The 21,862-nt window shown below is 55.6% G+C and overlaps 1 protein-coding gene across 1 annotated transcript in view; it reads left to right on the top strand.

Annotated features, from left to right (window-relative positions):
• TMCC2 (transmembrane and coiled-coil domain family 2) overlaps positions 1 to 15,495 on the top strand; it is a 38,258-nt gene extending 22,763 nt beyond the window's left edge. Inside the window, exons 3-5 of the mRNA XM_007114528.3 lie at positions 11,499 to 12,439; positions 13,640 to 13,775; positions 14,037 to 15,495. Of these exons, the coding sequence (XP_007114590.1) occupies positions 11,499 to 12,439; positions 13,640 to 13,775; positions 14,037 to 14,348 (1,389 nt within the window). The 3' untranslated portion in view covers positions 14,349 to 15,495. The remainder of the gene's footprint in view (positions 1 to 11,498; positions 12,440 to 13,639; positions 13,776 to 14,036) is intronic.
• The last annotated feature ends 6,367 nt before the right edge of the window (positions 15,496 to 21,862 follow it).

Genomic DNA, 21,862 nt, shown 5'->3' with positions numbered 1-21,862 from the left:
TTCTGACTTACTTCACTCTGTATGACAGACTCTAGGTCCATCCACCTCACTACAGATAACTCAATTTCGTTTCTTTTTATGGCTGAGTAATATTCCATTGTATATATGTGCCACATCTTCTTTATCCATTCATCTGTTGATGGACACTTAGGTTGCTTCCATGTCTTGGCTATTGTAAATAGAGCTGCAGTGAACATTGGGGTGCATGTGTCTTTTTGAATTATGGTTTTCTCAAGGTGTATGCCCAGTAGTGTGATTGCTGGGTCGTTAGTCATTTATTTCAATAAAACCTACGATGTGTCAGACATTTTTACTCATGTTCCCATTTGATCCTCCCCTCCCTACAGCCCTGGGAGATAAGGATCATATGTATGATTTTGCAGCTGAGTTGCAGAGAATCTCCAGGGCTTAGCTCACCCACCCTCTCCTCCAGCTCCAGATGCCACCTGTCTCATCCCTGAGGCCTTTTCCTCCAGACTGCTGCTTTGTGGGTGCTGCCGCCTCCTCTTGCAGTTGTGAAGAGGCGTGTACAGGGCCTGTGGAGGCCGCATTGCTAACGAGTGGCGGGGTGAGGAGTCACAGCAGGCCTTCTGACCCGAGCCCTCTGCCGTGGGCCGAAAGGTGTAACCTGCTCCCAGGGAGTGAGGTGTCTTCCTGCAATACATTCCTCTCCTGCCAGGGCTTTCCAAGCCCCCCCTCCCTTCACGCACTCCTCCCAGTGCAGTGATAGACACTGAGTCTCAGAGCCTGTGCTCACTCGACCAAGCTCCCATAGCAGGTATGGAGCTGAGACCCAGACCCTGGTCGTCACCTTTTCCACCGCCTCATGGCACCTTGGGCTCCTGCTTCCCACCCCCAGAGCAGGAAGCTCTGCAACCTTGGCAGATTTGGGAACGTTTCAGACATGTTAAGATAAGAACATACTCTAGAGGAAAAGGGACCTCTCTCCTGCTGTTTTGCCTGGCAGACATCCCCCTGGTTCCTGTCTGTCCCTTTTCTCTTAGCAGACTAATGGTGTACCCTGAGCTCCACCCCGCTTTTTCCTGCTCTTCAGTTATTGTGCTGATGGGTGAGTTGTCCCTGGAGGGGAGCTGAACCTTCCCATTAGGGAGATGCCAGATACCACCTCAGGGTCATCTTGGTGGTGCAGTGAGGCCTCGAAGGAGCCTCTTTCTGGTGCTTCTGAGCCTTCATGATCCTGGGCAGCTGGGGAGTGAGACGTTGTGAGGTGTCATGAGAGCCCCAGGGCTCGGCTTACTCAGCCCCCTCCTCGCCTCTGGGCTCCTGCTGCTACTGCCTTCTCCTTTTTCTCCTCCCCCCGTTTTGCTTGTAAGAAGAGGTTACAAATGTTAGCTTGGCAGAGCCTGGGCGGGGGCGGGGGTGTGTGCGTGCAGAGGAGGGATGTCTTGAGTGTGAGAAGACCAGGCCGCCTCCGTGGCTACCTAGGACAGACTGTAGTAGATGGACTGCCCTCCTTCTCAGCTCAGTGGGATAGATCAGGCAGTCATCTACAGATGTCAGTACTAGGGAGGGTCAGTCTTATGCTAGACACAGTGAAGCGCCCTGATATAGTTAAGATCTGATCACTGCCTTCCTGGGAGCATTAAGACCTAAGACCTGTTTATGCAAGAGGAACAGTGCACATGCCCAAAGCATAAAGAGAAAAATCAAGTACCATAGGCAGGAGGTCATTTACAGATGTGGGAAGCTGCCAGAAGTGTCCCTGACCCCACATGTCCCTGACTGCTTATGCTTGAGCCGGCCCCAGAACTTGGGACCTCAGTGTTGTGCCCTTGCTAGGCCCCTGTCCTCACAAACCCCAAGTCATTGCCACCACAAATGTTTGTAAGGTTTCCACGAGCCTAGGGTGTGGGGACTTCTGCTCTTGGTGTTCTGGCTGAGGGCCCTGGCATTGGGCCCTAGAGATAGCACTGGGCCCTTATCTCTGTGCACCTTCTTGAATTTGGGCCGCCCCGTCAGCGTGATCCATGCCGATCCTTAATATTTAAGCCCTGAGTCTCTCACCAGGCTCAAGTGGGCGCAGAATCTTCGTCGTCTTTGGTGATTCTGCTGTGGGAAGCTGCCCTTAGAGAGACCCAGCAGACCCCTGAACTCTGCTGGCCACTCCGGCACCCTCCTCACACCTTGCTCTCCGCAACTGTGGGTCTCTGGCCCCCTCTGCTGGCCGCTCACGGGATTTCTTGCTGGGACTGTCAAGATGAAGTCCAAGGAGGAAGAGAAGGCTGTGAGTTTGCCATCCATGTTTTATCTTGGGTGTTTTTGCTGGGGGGGTGGGGGGAGGGGCGGGGTGGAGGAGGGGGTGTGACGAATGGGAAGCAGATGTAGTAGCGTGTGTGTTGGTGCTGGGGGGGTGGGGGGAGGGGCGGGGTGGAGGAGGGGGTGTGACGAATGGGAAGCAGAAGCTAGCGGGGAAGTAGCTGGCAGCGGTGTCCAGAGCAGAAAGTCGATTTCTAGGATCTCAGAGAAGAAGAAATCCCCTGGTGAGGCTGGCTGCTGTCTGCTTCCTCAGGGCAGTTATTAGAGTAGGGAGGAAGCCTTGGGAGTGATGGTGCCTTCAGCCTGTGGGCAGGGCAGCAGGGAAAGAGGCAGAAGACTGCAGGCTGAGCTGGCTGTGTTAGCATCTGCCAAGGAGTCCCCTCCAGGCTCCAGCCTTTTTGGCTTTGAAGAGCTCGCCTCCATCCTGGAAGCCTGGCTAGGAGGTCCACTTCTGTTCTGAGGCTGAAGAAGGGAGTTGATGGGACTGTGCCTGTTTGTGAGAGGGGCTTCTGACGGTGAGAGGCATTTGTGTGCGTGCATGAGGGGAGGGGAGGGGCGGGGAGGGGAGGGGAGGGGAGGGGCGGGGCGGAGCATCCATCCGGTTGGGTGAAAGATGCAGGTGCACGTGTTGCCACATGTTTCCCCAACCTGCCCCCCAGGCAGGAGTTGCTGTCTGTCACACCTGGATGTCTTCATGAACACTGGACTCATAGTGGCAACAGCTGGACTTGGGGATGGGCAGGGTGGAGGAGGGCACCCGCTTGATGATCCTCCCTTTCTCCTCCCAGATGGGAAGGAGCGGCCGTGAGCCCCAGGGAGGGGGAAATCTCCCAGCGCAATCCGCGATTAATCCCCAGGCTGGGCCTCAGACTGGAGATGGCGGCTGCAGAGCCTGGGAGCTCCGGCACACCTGCTCGCAGACCCCGGCTTCCCTTGGCAAGCCCAGTGCTGCCCAGGGACTGTGATCCCGGGGGCCTGGCACAGCCTGCAGAAAGCTGGGGCCTCAGGGCCCCTGGTGCCCCATCACCAGCACGGCTTTGGGAAACGGTACCTGCACAGGTGAGGCCCTGGTAGGGATGGGAGTGGGGTTGGGGGATGGAAGAAAGCCATTTCTGCAGTTCGTCAGGCGGTCTGTGCTCCCCCCGAGTCTCTTGGGTTGTGGCCCCCTCTCCTCTTCTCTCTCCATTATAGAGATGGGAAAAGGGAGGAGGGGTGGACACCAGGCCTCCAGGCTTAGGCTGACAGGTGCTGGCAGGGCCCTTGGGGTTGGGTGAAGGAGCCCTGGCACAGAAACCTACAGAAACCAGTGGCCAGACGTCACTCCTCGTGGGGCCAGAGGAGCTGACATGAAATTAAGCGGAAGGGGTGTTCCTGGTTGTGGTTGCCTCTGTCTGCAGAGAAACAGTGACCGGGAGGGAGGAATGTGAAGGGCCAGTGAGCACGATCCCAGTAGGAGGGTCCGGAAGGAGCAAAGTGCTGGGTGCTTGGAGCTTTGGGAGAATTTGGAGGATTGAGAATAAAGGAGGCGCCAAGGTGGGAGGGCAGCTCCGGGGTTCCAGCCAGGGTGTGGGTATGAGAAGGCAGAGGGGACAGCACAGCAGGACATTTGTGTGGACAAAAGGGCATTGTTCTCAGCAGGGCAGGGAATGAGGCGGCTGAGCCGAGGGTGTAGTTTTGACCAGAACCAAGGGGTGGACCTAATCAGAAAGGACTGGAATCCGAGGGCTAGATGAGAGGAGTGTCGCTCTGCCAGAAAGAGTCACCCTTAGGATCACGGTGGGAGGAAGCACTTGCTGGCTGCAGGGGGAGGCTGATTGAAGCCTCCGCCCAGTGCCCGGCTGCCTGGAGATCGTAGGTGCTGCATGAAAGGCTGCGAGAGTGAGGTTCCTCATCTGTATGGACTCTGCACCCTGCAGTCCCTTGTAGCAGCGTAAAATTCCTTGTAAAGCCGCTGAGGGCACTCATGCAACGAGGAAGGGGCACTGCAGGAAGAGCCAGGTCCCTCACGCCCCTGCCTTGGAATCCCTCGTGTGGCAGCTGGGGTCTCACTGCAGGAGTTTTTCATCTTACTCTTCCCCAGTGAACAGAGCCAGGTGTGTATATATAATATATCCTCCTCCACGTGTACCCCTTTACCTAAGCGTTTGCCTCCCTGCCCTCTGGAGAAAAGCCACTTGGGCTCCCAGGCACCAGTGGAACCGCTGGATGGGCTGGTGCCTTCCCCTCCCCAGTCCCCCTGCCCGTTCCTGCCCCTCCCCTCCCCTCCCCTCCCCCACCTGGCTTGGGTTAGCTGTGATGATGCCTCCAGAGCCGGGTTGAGCGGCTTCATAGCGCCTGCGTTATCCGGGAGAATGGGAGCAGCCCTTGGCTAAGGACCAAGGGTTTGGCGTAACCTCCTCAGCCTGCTCTGGCTGGAACATCAGGTTGGTGTGGGAGATGTCAGGTTGCCTCCCTCCCAGCTTCACTGTAGGGTCACACTGCCTCTTTGGGCAGGGGGCGGGGTGTTAGCTGGCCATGGCTGTTCCTCTCCATCCTGGCCTGGCTTACCTCCCTTTCCCTCAGGGAACTAGTAGAAGAGGGGAATCTGTGTGTTCTCCATCCTGAGAAGGGTGCTCAAATCAGAGTCACAGGGCCAGAAGTCAGCAGATGGAAGCATCTCTGCTGAGTCACCCGGGCCTGACAGGCCTGTCACACTCACCTGCGGGGCTCTTAGTCACTGCAGCCCAGGAGCAGCACCCTGCATGGACCTCAGCCCATCTGGTCAGACCCACAGACAAAGCAGGGTTGACACCTGACTCCATTGCCCCCCACCCAGGGAGGGGACACACAGGCCACCTGTCCTGGGATGACAGGGCCACCCTGCTCTCCTAAAGGGAAGCATAGGAGCCCCAAAGCTCTTTTCCTCTTTTTTTTTTCCCAAGAGTGACCTTAGTGTTGGCTTTCCAACCCCTGAGCAGGTAGCTAGGACAGGAATCATCTTCTGTGTCAGCTTGCTCTGGGGACCCTGACAGGAGCACTTTGTAAATGTAAGAAGGGGCTGCCTGTCCCTGGGGGAGGGGAGTCACAGGCTGGGGGCCATCTGCGGTCTCCTGGGAACCTGGGAGCGCAGGTGTGGAGCACGCATTCCTTGCAAGTGTGATTGTTGATATGGTCCATCTTGAAACATGTTTATAATGTGTTTGCACTGTTGCTGGAGAAATAGACCCATGCTTCACATCTCACAGTTTACATGGCTAGCGTCCTTCCCCTTTGCACTGAGGAGCTTCATGGAAGCCTGGATGCTTCCGTCCCAACAGTGTCTGCCTCAGGGACCCAGGCTGCCGGGCTAGTGTGTGAGAGGAAGACCCATGTCCCGTGTCTGGCCGGCTTAACATGGAGATGTGAGCTCAGGCCCCGGAGGATGTGGGAGCCCTGTAATCTGGCAGAGCGCCTAATCCGGCTTCGCCCAGCTCTGCTGGAAGCGGGCAGGGAGAAGAGTCTGAGGGGCTGTGAAGCCTCGTGGGGGGGGTGCTCTCAGGGGTTTGTCTCGCCAGAGCAGGGAGACGAATAGGGAAAGTTGTGCCCCGGACACTTCTGACAATGTCCCAGCTCTGGCTCTTCCAGAACATTCATCAGCACTTCTCGGACATCACTGTCTGTGTAGAACAGCGTCAGTGCCCTCAGCCCTGGCTGGTGGCCACCCTCAGCAGGGAGCATGACCTGGCCTCCGGGTTGCCTTGTGTGGATAGGGGTTATGGAAAAAGCATGGGCCACTCTCCACGGTTCTCCTCTTCTTAGAACTTGCCCCCCCTGTGCACAGGGATTCTTCCTGGGGTCAGGTGCCTGCGGAGTGTCTGGCCCCTCTCAGGCAGGAGAGTGGGGCGGGAAGGCCATGGTGCTGGTGGCTAGGCATGGACAGAGGGCTGGGTGGCCTGGGCCGTGTGAGGCTCTGTGACAGTTTCGAGAGAGGAGCAGCAGTGCCTGTGTAGCCCACCCACTGCCGTGCTCCAGGCTGGGGGACCCTGGGAGTTTTCGCCTGCTAGTGACCGGGCCTTCAGTGATCTGTGTTGCTCCTCTTTTTAGTGAGTGAGTTAGAGCTTCTTCTTCCTTTTTTTTTTTTTTTTTTTTTTTGGCAGTGCTGAGCAGCGTGTGGGATCTTAGTCCCCAGATCAGGGATCGAACCTGTGCCCCATGCCTGCAGTGGAAGCACAGAGTCTTAACCACTGGACCTCCAGGGAAGTCCCAGCTAGAGCTTCTGCTTTGTTAAAAATGTGCCCATAAGATGAAGGACTCAGATACCCTCCCGCAGACCCACTCTGTAATAGGACATGGGCTGGCCCTGCAACCTAGGCCAGCAGATTGAGGGCCCTGGCCTTCCACACACAGGTTGTGCAACCATCACCTCTGTCTAGTTCCAGAACATTTTCATTATCCCTAAAGGAAACCTGTACCCATTAAGCAGTCACTCCCCATTTCTCCCTTCCCCAGCCCCTGGCAACCACTAGTCTGCCTTCTGTCTCTGTGAATTGAACTATTCTGGACATTTCATATAAATGGAACTGTACAATATGTGGCCTTTAGTATCTGTTTTCTTTTACTTAGTGTAGTGTTCTTGAGATTCATCCACGTTGTAGCCTCTATCAGTACTTCCTTCATTTTATAATCAAATAAGATTTCATCATGTGACTCTGCCAATTTTGCTTACCCGTTATCCAACGATCAGTGGACATTGTAAATAGTGTTGCTGTGAACATATGTGTACAAATACTTGTTTAATACCCTCTTTCAATTCCTTGGGGCTGCACCTAGGAGTGAAACTGCTGGGTCATAAAGTAAATCCATGTTTAATTTTTTAAGGAACCTCCAAACCGTTTTCCACAGCAGCTGCGCCATCTTGCATTCCCGCCAGCAAAGGTGTGAAGCTTCTGATTTCCCCACATCCTCGCCAACACTTCTTATTTTCCTTTTTAAATTATAGCCGTCCTAGTGGATGTGAAGAGTCAGTTGATTGTGATTTGTTTTTGAGCACCTGCTGTGTGCCCTGAGATTGTACTGTGATCATTGCCTTCATGGTCTCATTTTATCCTCCTGACAATCCATTGAGGTGGGTAGAAATACTCCCTTTTTCTAGATGAGAAAGCTGAGTCCCAGAAAAGTTAGTGACATATCTAAGGGCACACAGCTGGTAAGTGACAGAGCCAGGATTCTAAACCGGTGTTTGCTTCCACACTTAGTGCCCTTTCCATTGCCCTGCATGGGCCTTGTATCCTGTCTCATTGCAATTCTTCTTCTTTTTTTTTTTTTTGTTTTTGTTTTTGTTTTTGCATTACGCGGGCCTCTCACCGTTGTGGCCTCTCCCGTTGCGGAGCACAGGCTCCGGACGCGCAGGCCCAGCGGCCATGGCTCACGGGCCTAGCCGCTCCGCGGCATGTGGGATCTTCCTGGACCGGGGCACGAACACGTGTCCCCTGCATCGGCAGGCGGACTCTCAACCACTGCGCCACCAGGGAAGCCCCATTTTTTTTTTAAATAAATTTATTTATTTTTGGCTGCTTTGGGTCTTCGTTGCTGTGCACGGGCTTTCTCTAGTTGCGGCGAGCAGGGGCTACTCTTTGTTGCGGTGCGCGGGCTTCTCATTGCGGTGGCTTCTCTTGTTGCAGAGCATGGGCTCTAGGCGCGTGGACTTCAGTAGTTGTGGTGCACGGACTCAGTAGCTCCGCGGCACATGGGATCCTCCCGGACTAGGGCTCGAACCCGTGTCCCCTGCATTGGCAGGCGGATTCTTAACCACTGCGCCACCAGGGAAGTCCTTTGTTTTACTTTTTGTGAGCAAATCTCATTCTCCTCATGCTCTGCTTGATTTATCCCTCTTAACAGCTTTCTCATCTTTTTTCTTCTAATGCTCTAATTTTCCTTCCTTTGTTAAAGCATAATTCCCTCTTTGTACCTCTGCCTGTCTGTTTGCAGCCTCCTTGGCTCTTTTTCCCGGGTCACCCTGTCTCCCTTTCGTCCTGAAAGGGCGCTGCAGCCTTTGGGGGGTGAGTTTGGGGAGGGGAGGGAGTGGAGAACTCCCTGGGGGCAGGGACAAAGAGGGATGTTCTGTGACTGGAGCCAGCCAGAGGCTCCAGGCATTGTAGACCCAGTGGAGGGGCAGGAAGGAGCTGGGGTCCTGCCGCAGGAACCCCAGGCTTGAGTCTGGGCCCCAGGGCAGAGAAGTGGGGTGGGCGGTGGGGAAACAGGTGGCACTTCAGCTCACCACCAGGCCTTGCGGAGTGTCTGTTCTCTCATTCATGGGGATTTCACAGCCAGCTTCAACTCTGCTTTTCTATTTGTAAGCCAGGCAGCCACCAAATTGAGGGGTAAAAGGCTCTAAGCTGCCAGACTGGAGCCAGGACAGGCAGGGAATTTGCTCTTTTACACTCCCTTGTAGTCCAAAGCACTTTTGCTTTTCACAGTCCGTGTCTCATTAGGTCCTCCCACACTCCTCCAAGTAGGGCGGACTGACGCTCGTCTCTTTATAAAGATGAGCCCACACGACCTAGCTGAGCATCAGGCAGTGAGGCAGCCAGATCCCAACTCATTTTCTGGATATTCTTTTTTTTTTTTTTTTTTTTTTTTGGACTTTTAAAAAATTTAAATATTTCTAAGTAAGAATTCTGGTTAAAAATGGCACTTGGGTGGGCTTCCCCTGGTGGCGCAGTGGTTGCGCGTCCGCCTGCCGATGCAGGGGAGCCGGGTTTGCGCCCCGGTCTGGGAGGATCCCGCGTGCCGCCGAGCGGCTGGGCCCGTGAGCCATGGCCGCTGGGCCTGCGCGTCCGGAGCCTGTGCTCCGCGGCGGGAGGGGTCATAGCGGAGGGAGGCCCGCATACCACAAAAAAAAAAAAAAAAAAAAAAAAAAAAAATGGCACTTGGGTGGTACTCCCCCTCCCTACCCCACCCCTACATTGTCACTAATACAATGATGAAAACGGAGCATTTCTTACAATACCAGGTATGACAAAGGTGGACAGAAAACTTACTTCCCAAATCTGAGCAAACACTCAACTAATGATAAGACATGTAAAGCAGATGGAGAAAACCTTCTCAGGCTCATCTCAGGAAATGCAGAATTACTCATGGATATTCTTTCTCCCACGAAGAGAGTGGAAGAGAGGGACAGTGTTGACTGTCTTCAGAAAGCACAGCAGCCTTATAAAGGGGTCAAGTTCTTTAATGTTAAAAGCTGTGTGTTGCGTATAGAATTAAATTTTGTCTCATAGTATCAATGTTGAGCAAAATTTTTAGTATAATCTTTCAAATAAACTTCATTTCCTCCGCCACACACAAAAAATGTTGTGCTGCCAGATCCAGACAGCACCGAGGAGTGCCTCTGTCTGCCTGTGCCGTGCCGAGTGCTTGCTAGACATCATCTTGTGTAACCCTCACCAAAGGCCTGAGAGTAGATATGATTATCCCCATTTTACAGGGGGGGATACTGAGGGTCAGGAAAATCGAGAGATGGGGTGTTTGCCGTCACTGCAGGGAACAGCACAGGAAGAAGGGGTTTCACTGCACGATGCAGTTTGAAGTCAGATTGATGCAACGAGTAGACCTTGGGACAGGTCATTAAGGGAGACTGTGGAATTGGCTCCTCTGATATACAAGGTCCTGAAGGTATCAGCACCTGGCAGAGGGCAAAGGGACATGTGGGGAGACCCAAAACACATGTCAGAGGAAAGTCCTGACTTGAGGAGGTATGGGAAGGGATGGGTTTTGTACCCAGCATCCCCAGTGGAACTGGGACCTGGAAAGGCCGAAGAGGAAGCCCACAGAGGAGACACCCTCCCCTGGCTTCTGAGTTTGGCAGGGCTATTGTTTTTAACAGTGTTTGCCAATAATTTTGCACCTCGGCAGAAATGGAGCCCAGTGACTTCTGCCTGTAATTGGCACGGGCTGCTTCCGGTGCGTGAGCTGTGAGCTGGGGCCGCTTTCTTTGTGTTTAACCCCTTCCCCCATGTGTACCTCACCCTGCCCCCAACCCCACATACACAAAAAGAGCGAATATCTGACCCGGCCCGGGGTGTGCTGTGTGTAAAAATACATGGGGTTGAGCCATTTCCTGCTGCTTCCGTTGTTGCATGGAGATAAGACACGGACTCGGCTGTGGACAGTGGTCCTCCAACAGGCTGAGGCGGGTCCGGCCCTGGGAGAGTGGGGCTCCAGGCCCGCCTGCTTTCATCCGACCTTGCTTCCCATCTTTCCTATCTTCTGTGACCTTTCCTTCCCCTCTCTCCCTGCCCCCTATCCTTTCTCAGTCTCTCTGCTCCTTTCTTTGTGCCACCCTGATGCACTCAGGAAGCCTGCCTGCCTGCCTGCCTGCAAGGAAAAGGCGCTGTCCTCTCTCTCCTGCACATTCACCTCCTTCTACGCTGGATGGCTGGTACCCCCAGGCCCCCAGCCTGGGCCCTGCTTCCCTCAGCCTGTGGGTTAGTTCTGGGACTCGAGCCCTTGGGGACCCAGCCAGCAGGCAGGTGGGGGTGTGCTCCTCTCCCTGTCCTGGGAGACCGGGCAGGGCCGGGCGCTCCCGCCATTATGAAGCGGAAGAGGTTGCTTATGACTCCAGGGAGCTGGAAGGTAAGGGCATGGCTGGGAGAGGTGTCCGCTGAGGCAGGTGGCCCGCTGAGCTACACTGGGGAAGCCGAGGTAGGGAGGGTGCAGGGGAGTGCTTCCTGTGCCTGCATGGGGCCCAAGTGTAGGCTCTGGTCAGCTCTGAGGGAGAGGCCTGCTCCAGGCAGGAGCCTTATGGAGGGCTGAGTCCAGAGGAACAGTGTGTCTCATCCCTGAGAAATAACCCCGTGACTGCAGTGAAGCCTCAGACCTGCTTGGTCCATGTGATGGGGCAAAAAGAGTTCTGGGCTGCCAGTTCTGTCTTCCTGAAGCTGTTTGTCCCTGAGCAACTTGCTTGAACTCTCTGGGCCAAAGGAGGAGCAGGTCTGCCTAGACTGCATTTTAGGGTTGTTGTGGGGATTGGGTAAATAGCAGATGTGCAAGCCCTTCCTAAATGGCAGCTGTGAGGGAATACTGTTGTCATTGCCGTTATTCTTTCGGACTCTTTCCTTAAAGTTTCCTGTTCATCCTGCATCTGTTTTCCAGGCAGTGAAACCAAGTCCAGAGTTGTCCAGGGACACATGAGAGAATCCCGTGGGCCCCCTCCCTTGGTTTCCTGATTGGCTTACGCTTCTTCTGCTTGCCTTCTTCCCCAGGCCGACAAGGGGGACCTCGTGGCCCTGAGCCTCCCTGGCGGCCCTGGCCATGGTGACACCGATGGCCCCATCAGCCTGGACGTGCCGGACGGGGCCCCGGACCCCCAGCGGACCAAGGCCGCCATCGACCACCTGCACCAGAAGATCCTGAAGATCACAGAGCAGATCAAGATCGAGCAGGAGGCACGGGACGACAACGTGGCGGAGTACCTGAAGCTGGCCAACAACGCCGACAAGCAGCAGGTGTCCCGCATCAAGCAGGTGTTCGAGAAGAAGAACCAGAAGTCGGCCCAGACCATCGCCCAGCTGCACAAGAAGCTGGAGCACTACCGCCGGCGCCTGAAGGAGATCGAGCAGAACGGGCCGTCGCGGCAGCCCAAGGATGTGCTGCGGGACATGCAGCAGGGCCTGAAGGACGTGGGCGCCAACATGCGCGCCGGCATCAGCGGCTTTGGGGGTGGCGTGGTGGAGGGCGTGAAGGGCAGCCTCTCCGGCCTCTCACAGGCCACCCACACTGCCGTGGTGTCCAAGCCCCGGGAGTTCGCCAGCCTCATCCGGAACAAGTTTGGCAGCGCTGACAACATCGCCCACCTGAAGGACCCTCTGGACGACGGGCCCCCCGAGGAGGCGGCCCGGGCGCTGAGCGGCAGTGCGACGCTCGTGTCCAGCCCCAAGTACGGCAGCGACGATGAGTGCTCCAGCGCCAGCGCCAGCTCGGCCGGGGCGGGCAGCAACTCGGGGGCCGGGCCCGCTGCGGCGCTGGGGAGCCCCAAGTCTAACATGCTGTACGGAGCCGCCGGAAACCTGGATGCTGTGCTGGAAGAGCTGCGGGAGATCAAGGAGGGCCAGTCCCACCTGGAGGACTCGATGGAGGACCTGAAGGCTCAACTGCAGAGGGACTACACCTACATGACCCAGTGCCTGCAGGAGGAGCGCTACAGGTGTGTGCCGCCCGGCCCACCCCTGGGGAGAGGGGCCAAGCGCCGGCTTTCAGACTTGGTGGTAGCAGCAGACGGGGGAGCATCTGCAAGGGTCCTGGGCTGCTGGAAGGGGCCAGGAAGAGGCTCCGAGGACCCTTCCACCAGCTTCCAGGGCAGCTGGAAGTTAGGATTACGGGGCCTGTGGAAGGAAGGCTCTGCCTGTCTCAGGAGCTTTGAGCATCCCTACTTGATGATTACATGGTTGTTGTACAAAAGGGGAAACTGAGGCAGGAGCCAGATACATGGCCTTTTCTCTGGAGAGACTCTGGCTAAGAGCACTGACTCTGGAGCCAGGTTACCTGGGTTCAGATCCCAGCTCTACTATTTACTCTTTACCTTGAACAAAGTTCTTAATACTCTTCGTGCCCGGTGTCCTCATCTGTGAAGCGGGAATAACGTGAATCTCTGTTCGTAGGGTTTGTGAGGGCTGAGTCCAAACCTGTGAAGTCACCGTATGTAGGTTTCTGGCATGGTCCACGTGAGCATCCAGCCGAGGCTCCTGAGTCAGCCTGTCCCCTCCTTTCCTTCTGTCTGCTCTGCTTTTGCTCTGCGCCTCTCGTGTGGCATTTGGCACGTGCTCCTTGGGATTCTTGGGGAGCTTTTCTTTAGTTAGCACTTTTTCTTCTTTATATATGTGAAGAAGGTTTGGAAAACTGAGGGGGAAACCTGCCTGAAAACTAACTACCCCCCCCCCATAATAGTCATCTGATATTTTGTGCCTTCAGAGCAGGGATTGTGTCTCTATACCCCTGTGTCCCTGGTACCCAGGAGAGCCTATTAGCCCAGGGCTTAAGGGCCGAGGTAGTTGAAGTCAGTCAATCCCTGACTCCTCCATTCATGAGCTCTGTGATCTCAGGCAAGTTCCTCAACCTCTCTATGCCTCAGTCTTCTCGTCTGTAAAATGGGGATGACACTAGTACTTATCTTGAAGGTTTGTGGGGAGGATCCTATGAGATAATGTGGCTAAAGTGCCTAGCCCAGGGCCTGCATATAAGAAGTGCTGTGTACGTAGTAGCTTTCATTGTTGTTGCTGTTAAAATTGGACAGGGCTGGACGCCTGGGGTGGGTTGAGTCATTGTTGAGAATGAGTGAAATTGATCCTGGGGGGAGACAAGAGGCTTGGGGAGCTGGGACTGGTGTCATACCTTCTCCCTCCGCCAGGTACGAGCGGCTGGAGGAGCAGCTCAATGACCTGACCGAGCTTCACCAGAATGAGATGACCAACCTGAAGCAGGAACTGGCCAGCATGGAGGAGAAGGTGGCCTACCAGTCCTACGAAAGGGCCCGGGACATCCAGGTACAGCAGCCTCAAGAGGAATCTGGGAGTGGGCTGGTTCCACCGCTTCCCCTTATTCAAGACTTCCACTTCTCACCGTCCTCCCCAAATAGTCATCATGAAAGGACTCGGGCCCCTAGCTGCAGCTGATCACCCTCTACCCTGCCTGGCCTTCGGAGGGGGCACCCTGTGCATTGTCATCTCCTCTGAGGGGCAGGTAGGGATTAGGCTGGGGGTCTGCCCGCCCTGAGCGCCAATGCACCCACCCCTGTGTCCCTGCAGGAGGCTGTGGAGTCTTGCCTGACCCGGGTCACCAAGCTGGAGCTGCAGCAGCAACAGCAGCAGGTGGTGCAGCTGGAGGGCGTGGAGAACGCCAACGCGCGGGCGCTGCTGGGCAAGTTCATCAACGTGATCCTGGCTCTCATGGCCGTGCTGCTGGTGTTCGTGTCCACTCTCGCCAACTTCATCACACCCCTCATGAAGACCCGCCTACGCATCACCAGCACTGCCCTCCTGGTCCTCGTCCTCTTCCTCCTCTGGAAGCACTGGGACTCCCTCACCTACCTCCTGCAGCACGTGCTACTGCCCAGCTGAGCGGCCGGCCTCGACCCCCCTGCTCTCCCCAGCCCCCAGCTGGCCATGCTTCTCCGGGGGGACCCTGGGGCTCCCGAGTCCTTGGACTTCTTCACGTGTCCAGTTTGGCCTCCTGCCCAAACTGTCCATTCCAGCAACCTCTGCCCCCTTCTCTGTCCTTGCTTCTTCTGTCCAGTGCCTCCTCCCTTTTGGCCTGAAGGGAGCCGTAAGTGTATCCCTGGCTGGAGGCGGTGGGGGCGTCGGTGGCCAAATGGAGCAGAGGACACCCGGATGGACTGTTTTCATTATTTACAGTCACACAAGGGCTCCTCCCAGCTGACGCAGATGCCATGGGTCAGGAAGGCCAATGAGAAGAGGGGCAGGAGAGGGCCATGCCTCGGCTTTCCTAGGGAAGAGCCCACGCTGCAGGCAGCTCCGGCTCCCTCTTTGTGGAGATGGTCAGGATGAAGGCAGGAGTTTCCACTGGCCCCGGGGAAGCTCCCCAGCTCACCCCTCCCTCCTCCAGAGCTGGGTTGAGTCTGGGTTCTGGGTTGGGCCCTTCTGGGATCTGAAGGATGCAGGCTCTGGAGGCCAGTTGGGTGTGGCTTTGGATTTGTGTGTTCCCTGTTATTCTTTCTGCCTGTCCCTGGATCTGCTCTTTTCAGGGAAAGAGGCCCCAGGGGTCCCAAGCCTCAGCCCAAGCTCTTAGGGTTCTGTTTATTTATTTATTTATTTGTTCCTTTGTCCCTTATCCCCCTGAGCTCCAGGGAGAGGTCCCCACCCACCCACCTCCCCGGTCCTCTCTCTGAAGCCAGGGCTGCTGCTTGGCTGTCAGGCACTTCCATGCCATTTAGATCTGGAGACTCCTGGCTGGGGGAAGTGGGGCAGAGCCACCCAGCCCCACTCTCCCAAGCAGCGCCTCAGCCTCTCTTTTACATGTCTGTTTATTCTGTATGTGTGTATTTGCGTGGGGGAGGTTGTCTGTTGCTTTCCTTTTTTTAAGGCTCTGGAGTGTTGTGTATGGTTTCTCTTCACATCCCAGCCTCCCCAAGGGCACTTCCAAGAAGAGAGGGGATTTCTCGGAAAAGGAGAGAGAAATCCCCTGGAACAGGGGAGGGCAGTGCCTGCCAGCTGTTGTGGACCTTCCCGAGAAATAAATATCCTCTAAATTTTCAAACCATCCCATCTAGCGTTGGTTGATTAGGCTGTTTCCATGGAAACCACCGAGTCTCTCCCAACACTCAAGCATTCTGGGTAACACAGACTGGGCCTCACCTATTGGCCTGCAGCCTTCATCCTGCAGGATCTGACATTGAACAAAGCGTCATCCACCCTTCCCATTTGCTTTCCACAGCCAAAGCTCTGGCCTGGGTGATAGGGAGGTGAGATGATGTCCACCCCATCCAGCCCCCCTGGAGTGCTTTCTAGGAGGAGGGGAATTGGGAGAGATTTCCTTAGTTTGGAGAACATAAGCAGCTGGAGGCCTCGATGACAGCAGTCATGCCCAGGTACGGCCACAGGAGGGCAGCAGAGTCCTTGTTCACTTTCTTAGGGTTCAGCTCCAAAGACTAGCATCTGTTGGCGTTAGCTTGGCCTTTCAATTCTGTCCAGCCAGAGCAGAGATCACCTGCCTTGAGCATAGAGGCCAGGCCCTCAGTGTCTGCTCTGTGACTGTATTTCCCACCCCTGACAGTTAAGGGCACCCACAGAAGGCACTGGATTCCCAGCAGGAACCCTGTGGGAGCTCAGTGGGCCCACCTGAGTCTCCCTACTGCGAGAAGGAGATGCCCCCAGTTCGTGAAAGCAGGAGGGCTGTAGGGAAAGCACCTATCCCAGAGCCCTGGCCCATAATTAGTGCACCTGTGGCCAATTCCCATCTCTCTGGGCCTCAGTTTCTACATCTGTAATATGGATGGATGCAGCAGCTGCTAATTTCAAAGGGCTCTGACATTCTGTAGTTCTATAGGTCTGAGAAGTCAAGTTACAGATGTATCCATGACCTTGGGCTTTAGGGGACTTTAGGAGGCAGGGACTGTACCCTTAACTGGATCAGAGAGGGTGCTGTGCTGGCGCTGGCATTGATGGTTCATCTTCACCCTCTATAACCGGGTAGGATTTCACCAGGTGACCTTACAGGGCCTTCCAACAATGTCACTTCTGGGCCCTGCACCCCCCCATTTCTTCCAACCACACGCACACCTCCCTTGGGGGCCACGGGCTCTGGGCCAGGAGCCCACATTCCTGGGCCCCAGGTGGGGGGTGGCTGCTCCAGGCTGCAGACATTTCCCACATTCCTCCCCAAGGTCAGGTGCCTTCCCTGCATTGGTTCTTAAATGTCACTGCCAGCCACAGTCCACACTGAAAGGGAGGAAGGAAGAGGGAGGCTGGGGGGTGACATTCTCAGCTGATCCTGAGGCTGCAAAGTAAACAGCCCTAGGAGAGGGGAACATCAGCCCCAGCTACAGAGCCATCTTCTGCCAAAAAGCACGGAACAGGCAGACCCTGTATTTGCCTCTGTGACAAGGGGCTTCTCGCTAAGCCCAGGCCCCGACTAGGAGTTGGGTTTCATTCCTCTGTCACTGCCCTTCCTTGTTCGTGTCTGAGCCTTTCTCCACTCCGTAAAAAGGGGACAAATTGCTCCAATCTGGATCTGCCTGCCTCTCCCACCAGGGGTCACAGGGTGAGACATTGAGTCCGGGTGGCCTCTGCAGGGGACCACCCTCCTTTAGACTGCAGGGCCAACAGGCAGGCTTTCTCCCCCGGGATCCATCCTGCAGGTCCCAGCCCCACAGCTGGGGTCCAGAGGGTCAGCACACTCCCGCAGCCTCAGTGGCCCAGGCTGGGGGCAGCTGAGAACTCATCTCTGCTTGGACTTGGTGCGGTAGTGCTCCAGCAGCACTTGGTGGGCAGCTGGCTGGCCTGGAGCCGGCATATTTGCTGTGCCATGTTTGCTGTGCCCGTGCAGAGCTGGTGCTCCCTGCCAGCCTCATGGAAACGGTGGCTCTGCAGCAGGTGCAGCCTGGGCCCACACCAAAGCCTTCAGACGGCACGGGGCAGAGGGCAGTGACCTGACCCCCGCCACTCCAGGTGGCTCAAGGGTGATTCTGGGGGGAAGGGGAGGGAAAGGAGGAAAGACCTGGGGCCACGGGGTGGGAGAGGTGGGGAACTTTAGCCGGGACGCCTGGATGGATCCACGTGGCAGGCCCCCGTCAGTGACGGGGCCCTTAAGTGAGGTCAAGTTTCCAATGTAAGAGCCTGGGCTTTGGAGACTGCAGCCCTGGGCCCCAGTCTCAGCATTGCCACTGACCTCAGACAAGGTTCCAGTCTCAGATTAGCCTGCTCCTCTGCCCATAGGAAAGCAAATAGCATCTGGCTCACAGGTTTGGGGTGCAGGAGAGGGGACATTCTGCGTATCACACCTTAGCCTGGTGCCTAGAACGTAACGAGGGACTAACCAAGGCAAGTTATGACTCCTCCTCCTTCCTGAAGCCAAGGGGATGTTCAAGTGCAGAGCTGCTCAGAGACGTCTAAGGCAGACCCTACAGAAACGAGCAAGGCTGAGCGTGGCTGAGGAGGTCTTGGCCTCCAACTCCGGAAGGCTCAGTAGAGGCCCTCACAGCTCCCCTTCCCTGCGAGCTGAGAGCCTGCTTATTCCAGACAGCTTTCCTCTAGGACTTGCAGACAAAGCCGGCCCAGTCCCAGGGAGTCAGGCCCCAGCTTGAGACAGGACTGGATGAGGCCTGCCTGGCCCAGGCCGGCTGCCTCCACCCGGGTCCTGTGGGTATATCAGTGCTTGGGGCCCAGCCTCCTCCAGACCACGGGCCCAGGTGTGTGCTCGGGAATCAGCACGAGGAGGCCCAGGTTTGAGTGGAGGCTCAGGCACTCAGCGCTGACGGTGAGGTTGCAGGCTTCCGTCTCCTCGTCGAAATAAGGATGCCTGGGCTGCCCAAGTGGCAGGGCATTCGTGAGGCTCGGAGGAGATGTCAAATATGGGTGCCTGCACCCCAGGTTCCCAGATCTCTCTCCCTAAGGGAGACAGCTGTCAGGATGCTGCTGGGCCATCTGGGGTCCCCACACAGGGCTCTGACCTGCTCGGGGCCAGGCCTGGGGCAGGGCTTGAGAAAGTGGCTGGCAGTGGCCCCTCAGGCTGAAGGGTTGTAGCCAACCCCCAGTGGAGCTGGAAGGAGGAGGCTCGGCCTCCACCAGGCGTGCTGGGACAGAGGTGGAGAGGGAGGGAAGGCTGGGACTTGTCCCAGCGCATCCAGACCTGCCAGCAGGACCTGAGTCACCCAGCTAGCTAGAAGGACAGTCTAGGTCGGTGATGGTGGCACTGCTTCCCACACTCGGGTCCTCCCAGAAGAGCCCTCCCTTCCCGGTAGCCGATCCCTGTCTTTGGTTCCCCCACCTTCCAAAGTTTAACTCAAGATGAGGGGCCCAGGGGTGCTCGATAGACCACCTTGGCCATGCCCCTGCCCCCAGGTAGCCACCCACCAAGTTGGCTCTGCTTCCAAAAGCACCCGGAGGAGATTCCACCAGCTCTGGGTGCCTGGACCCTGCTGGCCCCCAACCTCCCAGCCTAAAGGTCCTTTGATTGCCTTACTCTGGTTGTTCTTGTAGCGATTTCAGCTCACTGAAGAGAAGACTAAAGTAAACCCTTTAGAAAGATCTGGGTCTCCAACTGGTTTGGGCGCTCTGATCTCTGGGCTCCTACAGGAAGGCTGAGTTCTCTCTGTACCACTCTCTTGGGTCCCTTTGTTCTTTTTGTACTTGAGCCCAGCCCCAAGCACCCAGAGTTGAGGTGGAGTTGAGGAGAAGATTTCCCACGAAATTGGGCATTAAATAAACTCATGCAAGAGACAAGTCACCAGCACAGACCTGTTATATGTCTCTGGCTGGTCCCCTCCTCATCTTCTCAGCCAGGCAGGGCCAGGCCAGGCCAAGGATGGGAAGACCTGAGCGATGACAGCATGGATGCTGAGGAAGAAGGGGCTGACCAGGGGTCCCGTTCCTTCCTCTCCATTTCCTTCTCTGCTGGTCTTGGAGCTCTCATCAGAGATGGGCAGCCTGTAGTCCAGGTAGCCTGTAGCCCAAACCACTAGGCTTAGGTTCATTGAAATTCAAGAAATGCAGTTTTGAACACCTGCTCTGTGCCAGGCACGCAGACACAAAGAAAAGTAAGACGTGGTCCATGCCCTCATGGAGCTCACAGCCTAGTGGGGACACACACACACAGCCGTCTAACACAGAGGCAGGAAGAGATAAATGCTGCAGCAAGGGACGGGGTGGGAAGTCCAGGGAGGCAGAGCTCCACTCTGATAGGGACCTTTGGGGAGGCTTCTCAGAGCACTGAAGGACGGGCAAGAGGCAAGAAGGGAGAGTGTCCCAAGCAGATAGTTTTGGTCAGGTTCTGGGCTTGCAGGTGAGACAGAGGCATCATTACATGGTTTGAAGGGATATGCGGTGTTTCAGGCATCAGTACTGCCCAGCCTACACCCCAGAGGGCAGGATACCTGGGGAAGGGGCTTCTAAGGCCACTCCAGTGAGAAGGAGAGGGAAGAGGGGAAGGGAACCCCCCACTCCAGAACTTATGGGACTTGGGGGTTTCAGAGGGGTTGTTTGTGCTTGAAAGAGAAAGGGAAGGTGAGGGGAGTTTGGGGAGAGAAGGGAAAGGGTGAGCATTCTCCTCAGGAAGATCTGGGACCATCCGGAAGTCTAGGGACTTGGGGGCTAACACTCAACTATGCTGTGTGATACTGAGAAGGTCATGCAACCTCTCTGGGCCTTAGGGTCCCCGCCTCCACACAAATGGAGAATTTAGGATGGAGAGATTGACGAGGCTAGTGAGTTTCTGGGGAATCCAGAAAGTATCTCTGTGAAGCAGACTCAAGGGCAGGCTCCCGGTGCGGTGGAGAGGCAGCTTGGTTTGGGTGAGGTCTGTGAGCAGGAACGCATGCATACAGAGGAGTCAGGACCAGTGTTCTAACCGTGGGGAGTCCTCACTGCTGGATGCCCAGGTTGGGGGGAGGGCATCTGGAGGTGAGTCGGAGAGCAAGGTTGGCTCCAAAGGCTCTCCTGCCCTCCCTCTCACCTTCCCCCGGGAGCAGGGCCAGAGATGAGAGAATGCCAGGGTTCTCTTCTCCACTCGGCAGCTGTGAGATTAAAAGGGAGGTGGCGTCCACGCACAGCCATCATCTGCTCAGGTACGATTTTGAGGGTGTGGGGAGACCCCTCCTCCCTGGCCCAAAGTCATGGCAATTATCAATCCCTTTTCCTATCCAAGACCTCACAGCTAGCAATGCTTTTTGTGTACATGGATTCATTTTATCTCCACCATAACCCTAGTGGGTAGTTAGAGAGGTGACTTAAGACTCCACTTACGGATAGCAAACTGAGTCTCAGAAAGATGAGGGGAACTTACTCATGGACACAGCTGGTGAATGGCTGCCCCAGGACAAACCCAGGCTTGCTGACAATGCCGCCGCAGCTGTAGCTGAAGCCTGACACCCACAGGTAGGCCAAGCGTTACTTGTTACATGTACAAATGCAGGTGACCCTACGAGGGGTAAACCTTGAGCCATTCACACCTTAGTATGAATTTGTTTATCCCACTGAACACTTTCTTTACTCTGTCAGAGAAAGAGAAGGTTAGGGTTTGAGAGGTTGAAGAAAAAACATTTTCAAGGAGGCAGAAAGGGAAAAAAATTTTCTACAAATTCCATTGACTTTCTATTTTTTCCCAAGGCTAAGTCCTTTGAGCCACAGAGATTAATGCCAACCCCAGAGGGAAAAGCCTAGGGAGGATCCAAAGGAACAAGTTATTCATCTTTTCATCAAACCTACATGAACATCTGTTTTATGTAAGAGATCCCGAGGATACCGAGGTGAACTAGACAAACTCTTTCTCTTCGAACATCTCAAAATCTATCCAGGAAGACAGAGGTAAAAAAATGAAAACGGAGCTTGGTAACTGCTAAAATGAAGTTATGATCTAAGAAAGAGCAGCTAGCTGCGGGAGGGGAGCTGGATTAGCAAAGTTCTCTTCCCTCGATGACACATCTTTCATCACACATTTTTCGCCCATCCCTCATAAGCCTTCCAGCCAGACAGTCCTTCCTGTCACCTCACTTAAGTCCCTCTTGCTCAGCAGTGCCCAGTACCCCTGGCCATGGCTAGTGATCCCAGCCTGTGACCTCAGCAGCTAGGTGAAGGGCCGTGAGGCCTTTATGGAATCTCTGGCCAAGATTCCCATTATACATATGAGGAAACTGAGGCCCAGATGGAGGCGGTGACTTGCTCGAGATTGCCACAGTGAGGCGGTGCTGAGCCTGGGCTCTCACCTGCAGATGTGCACATCACGACAAGTACACCTGCAGGGGTTTGACCGAGGAACCCCTGCGCTCTGTACAGGGTCAGAAAAGGAAGGTAAGGTGGCTGAGGGGGAGGCAGTAGAAGAAGGTAGAGGAAGCTCTGAAGCTGGGGAGGAAAGAGAGGGCAGGGAAGAGGGCACTCATCAGGAAGGGCTCAGATGGTGACAG

The sequence above is a fragment of the Physeter macrocephalus genome, chromosome 4 (assembly GCF_002837175.3).
Source record: "Physeter macrocephalus isolate SW-GA chromosome 4, ASM283717v5, whole genome shotgun sequence".
Classification (NCBI taxonomy): Eukaryota; Metazoa; Chordata; class Mammalia; order Artiodactyla; family Physeteridae; genus Physeter; species Physeter macrocephalus.
The sequence above is the reverse complement of the archived record's forward strand: the minus strand, read 5'-3'. Positions and strand labels throughout refer to the sequence as shown.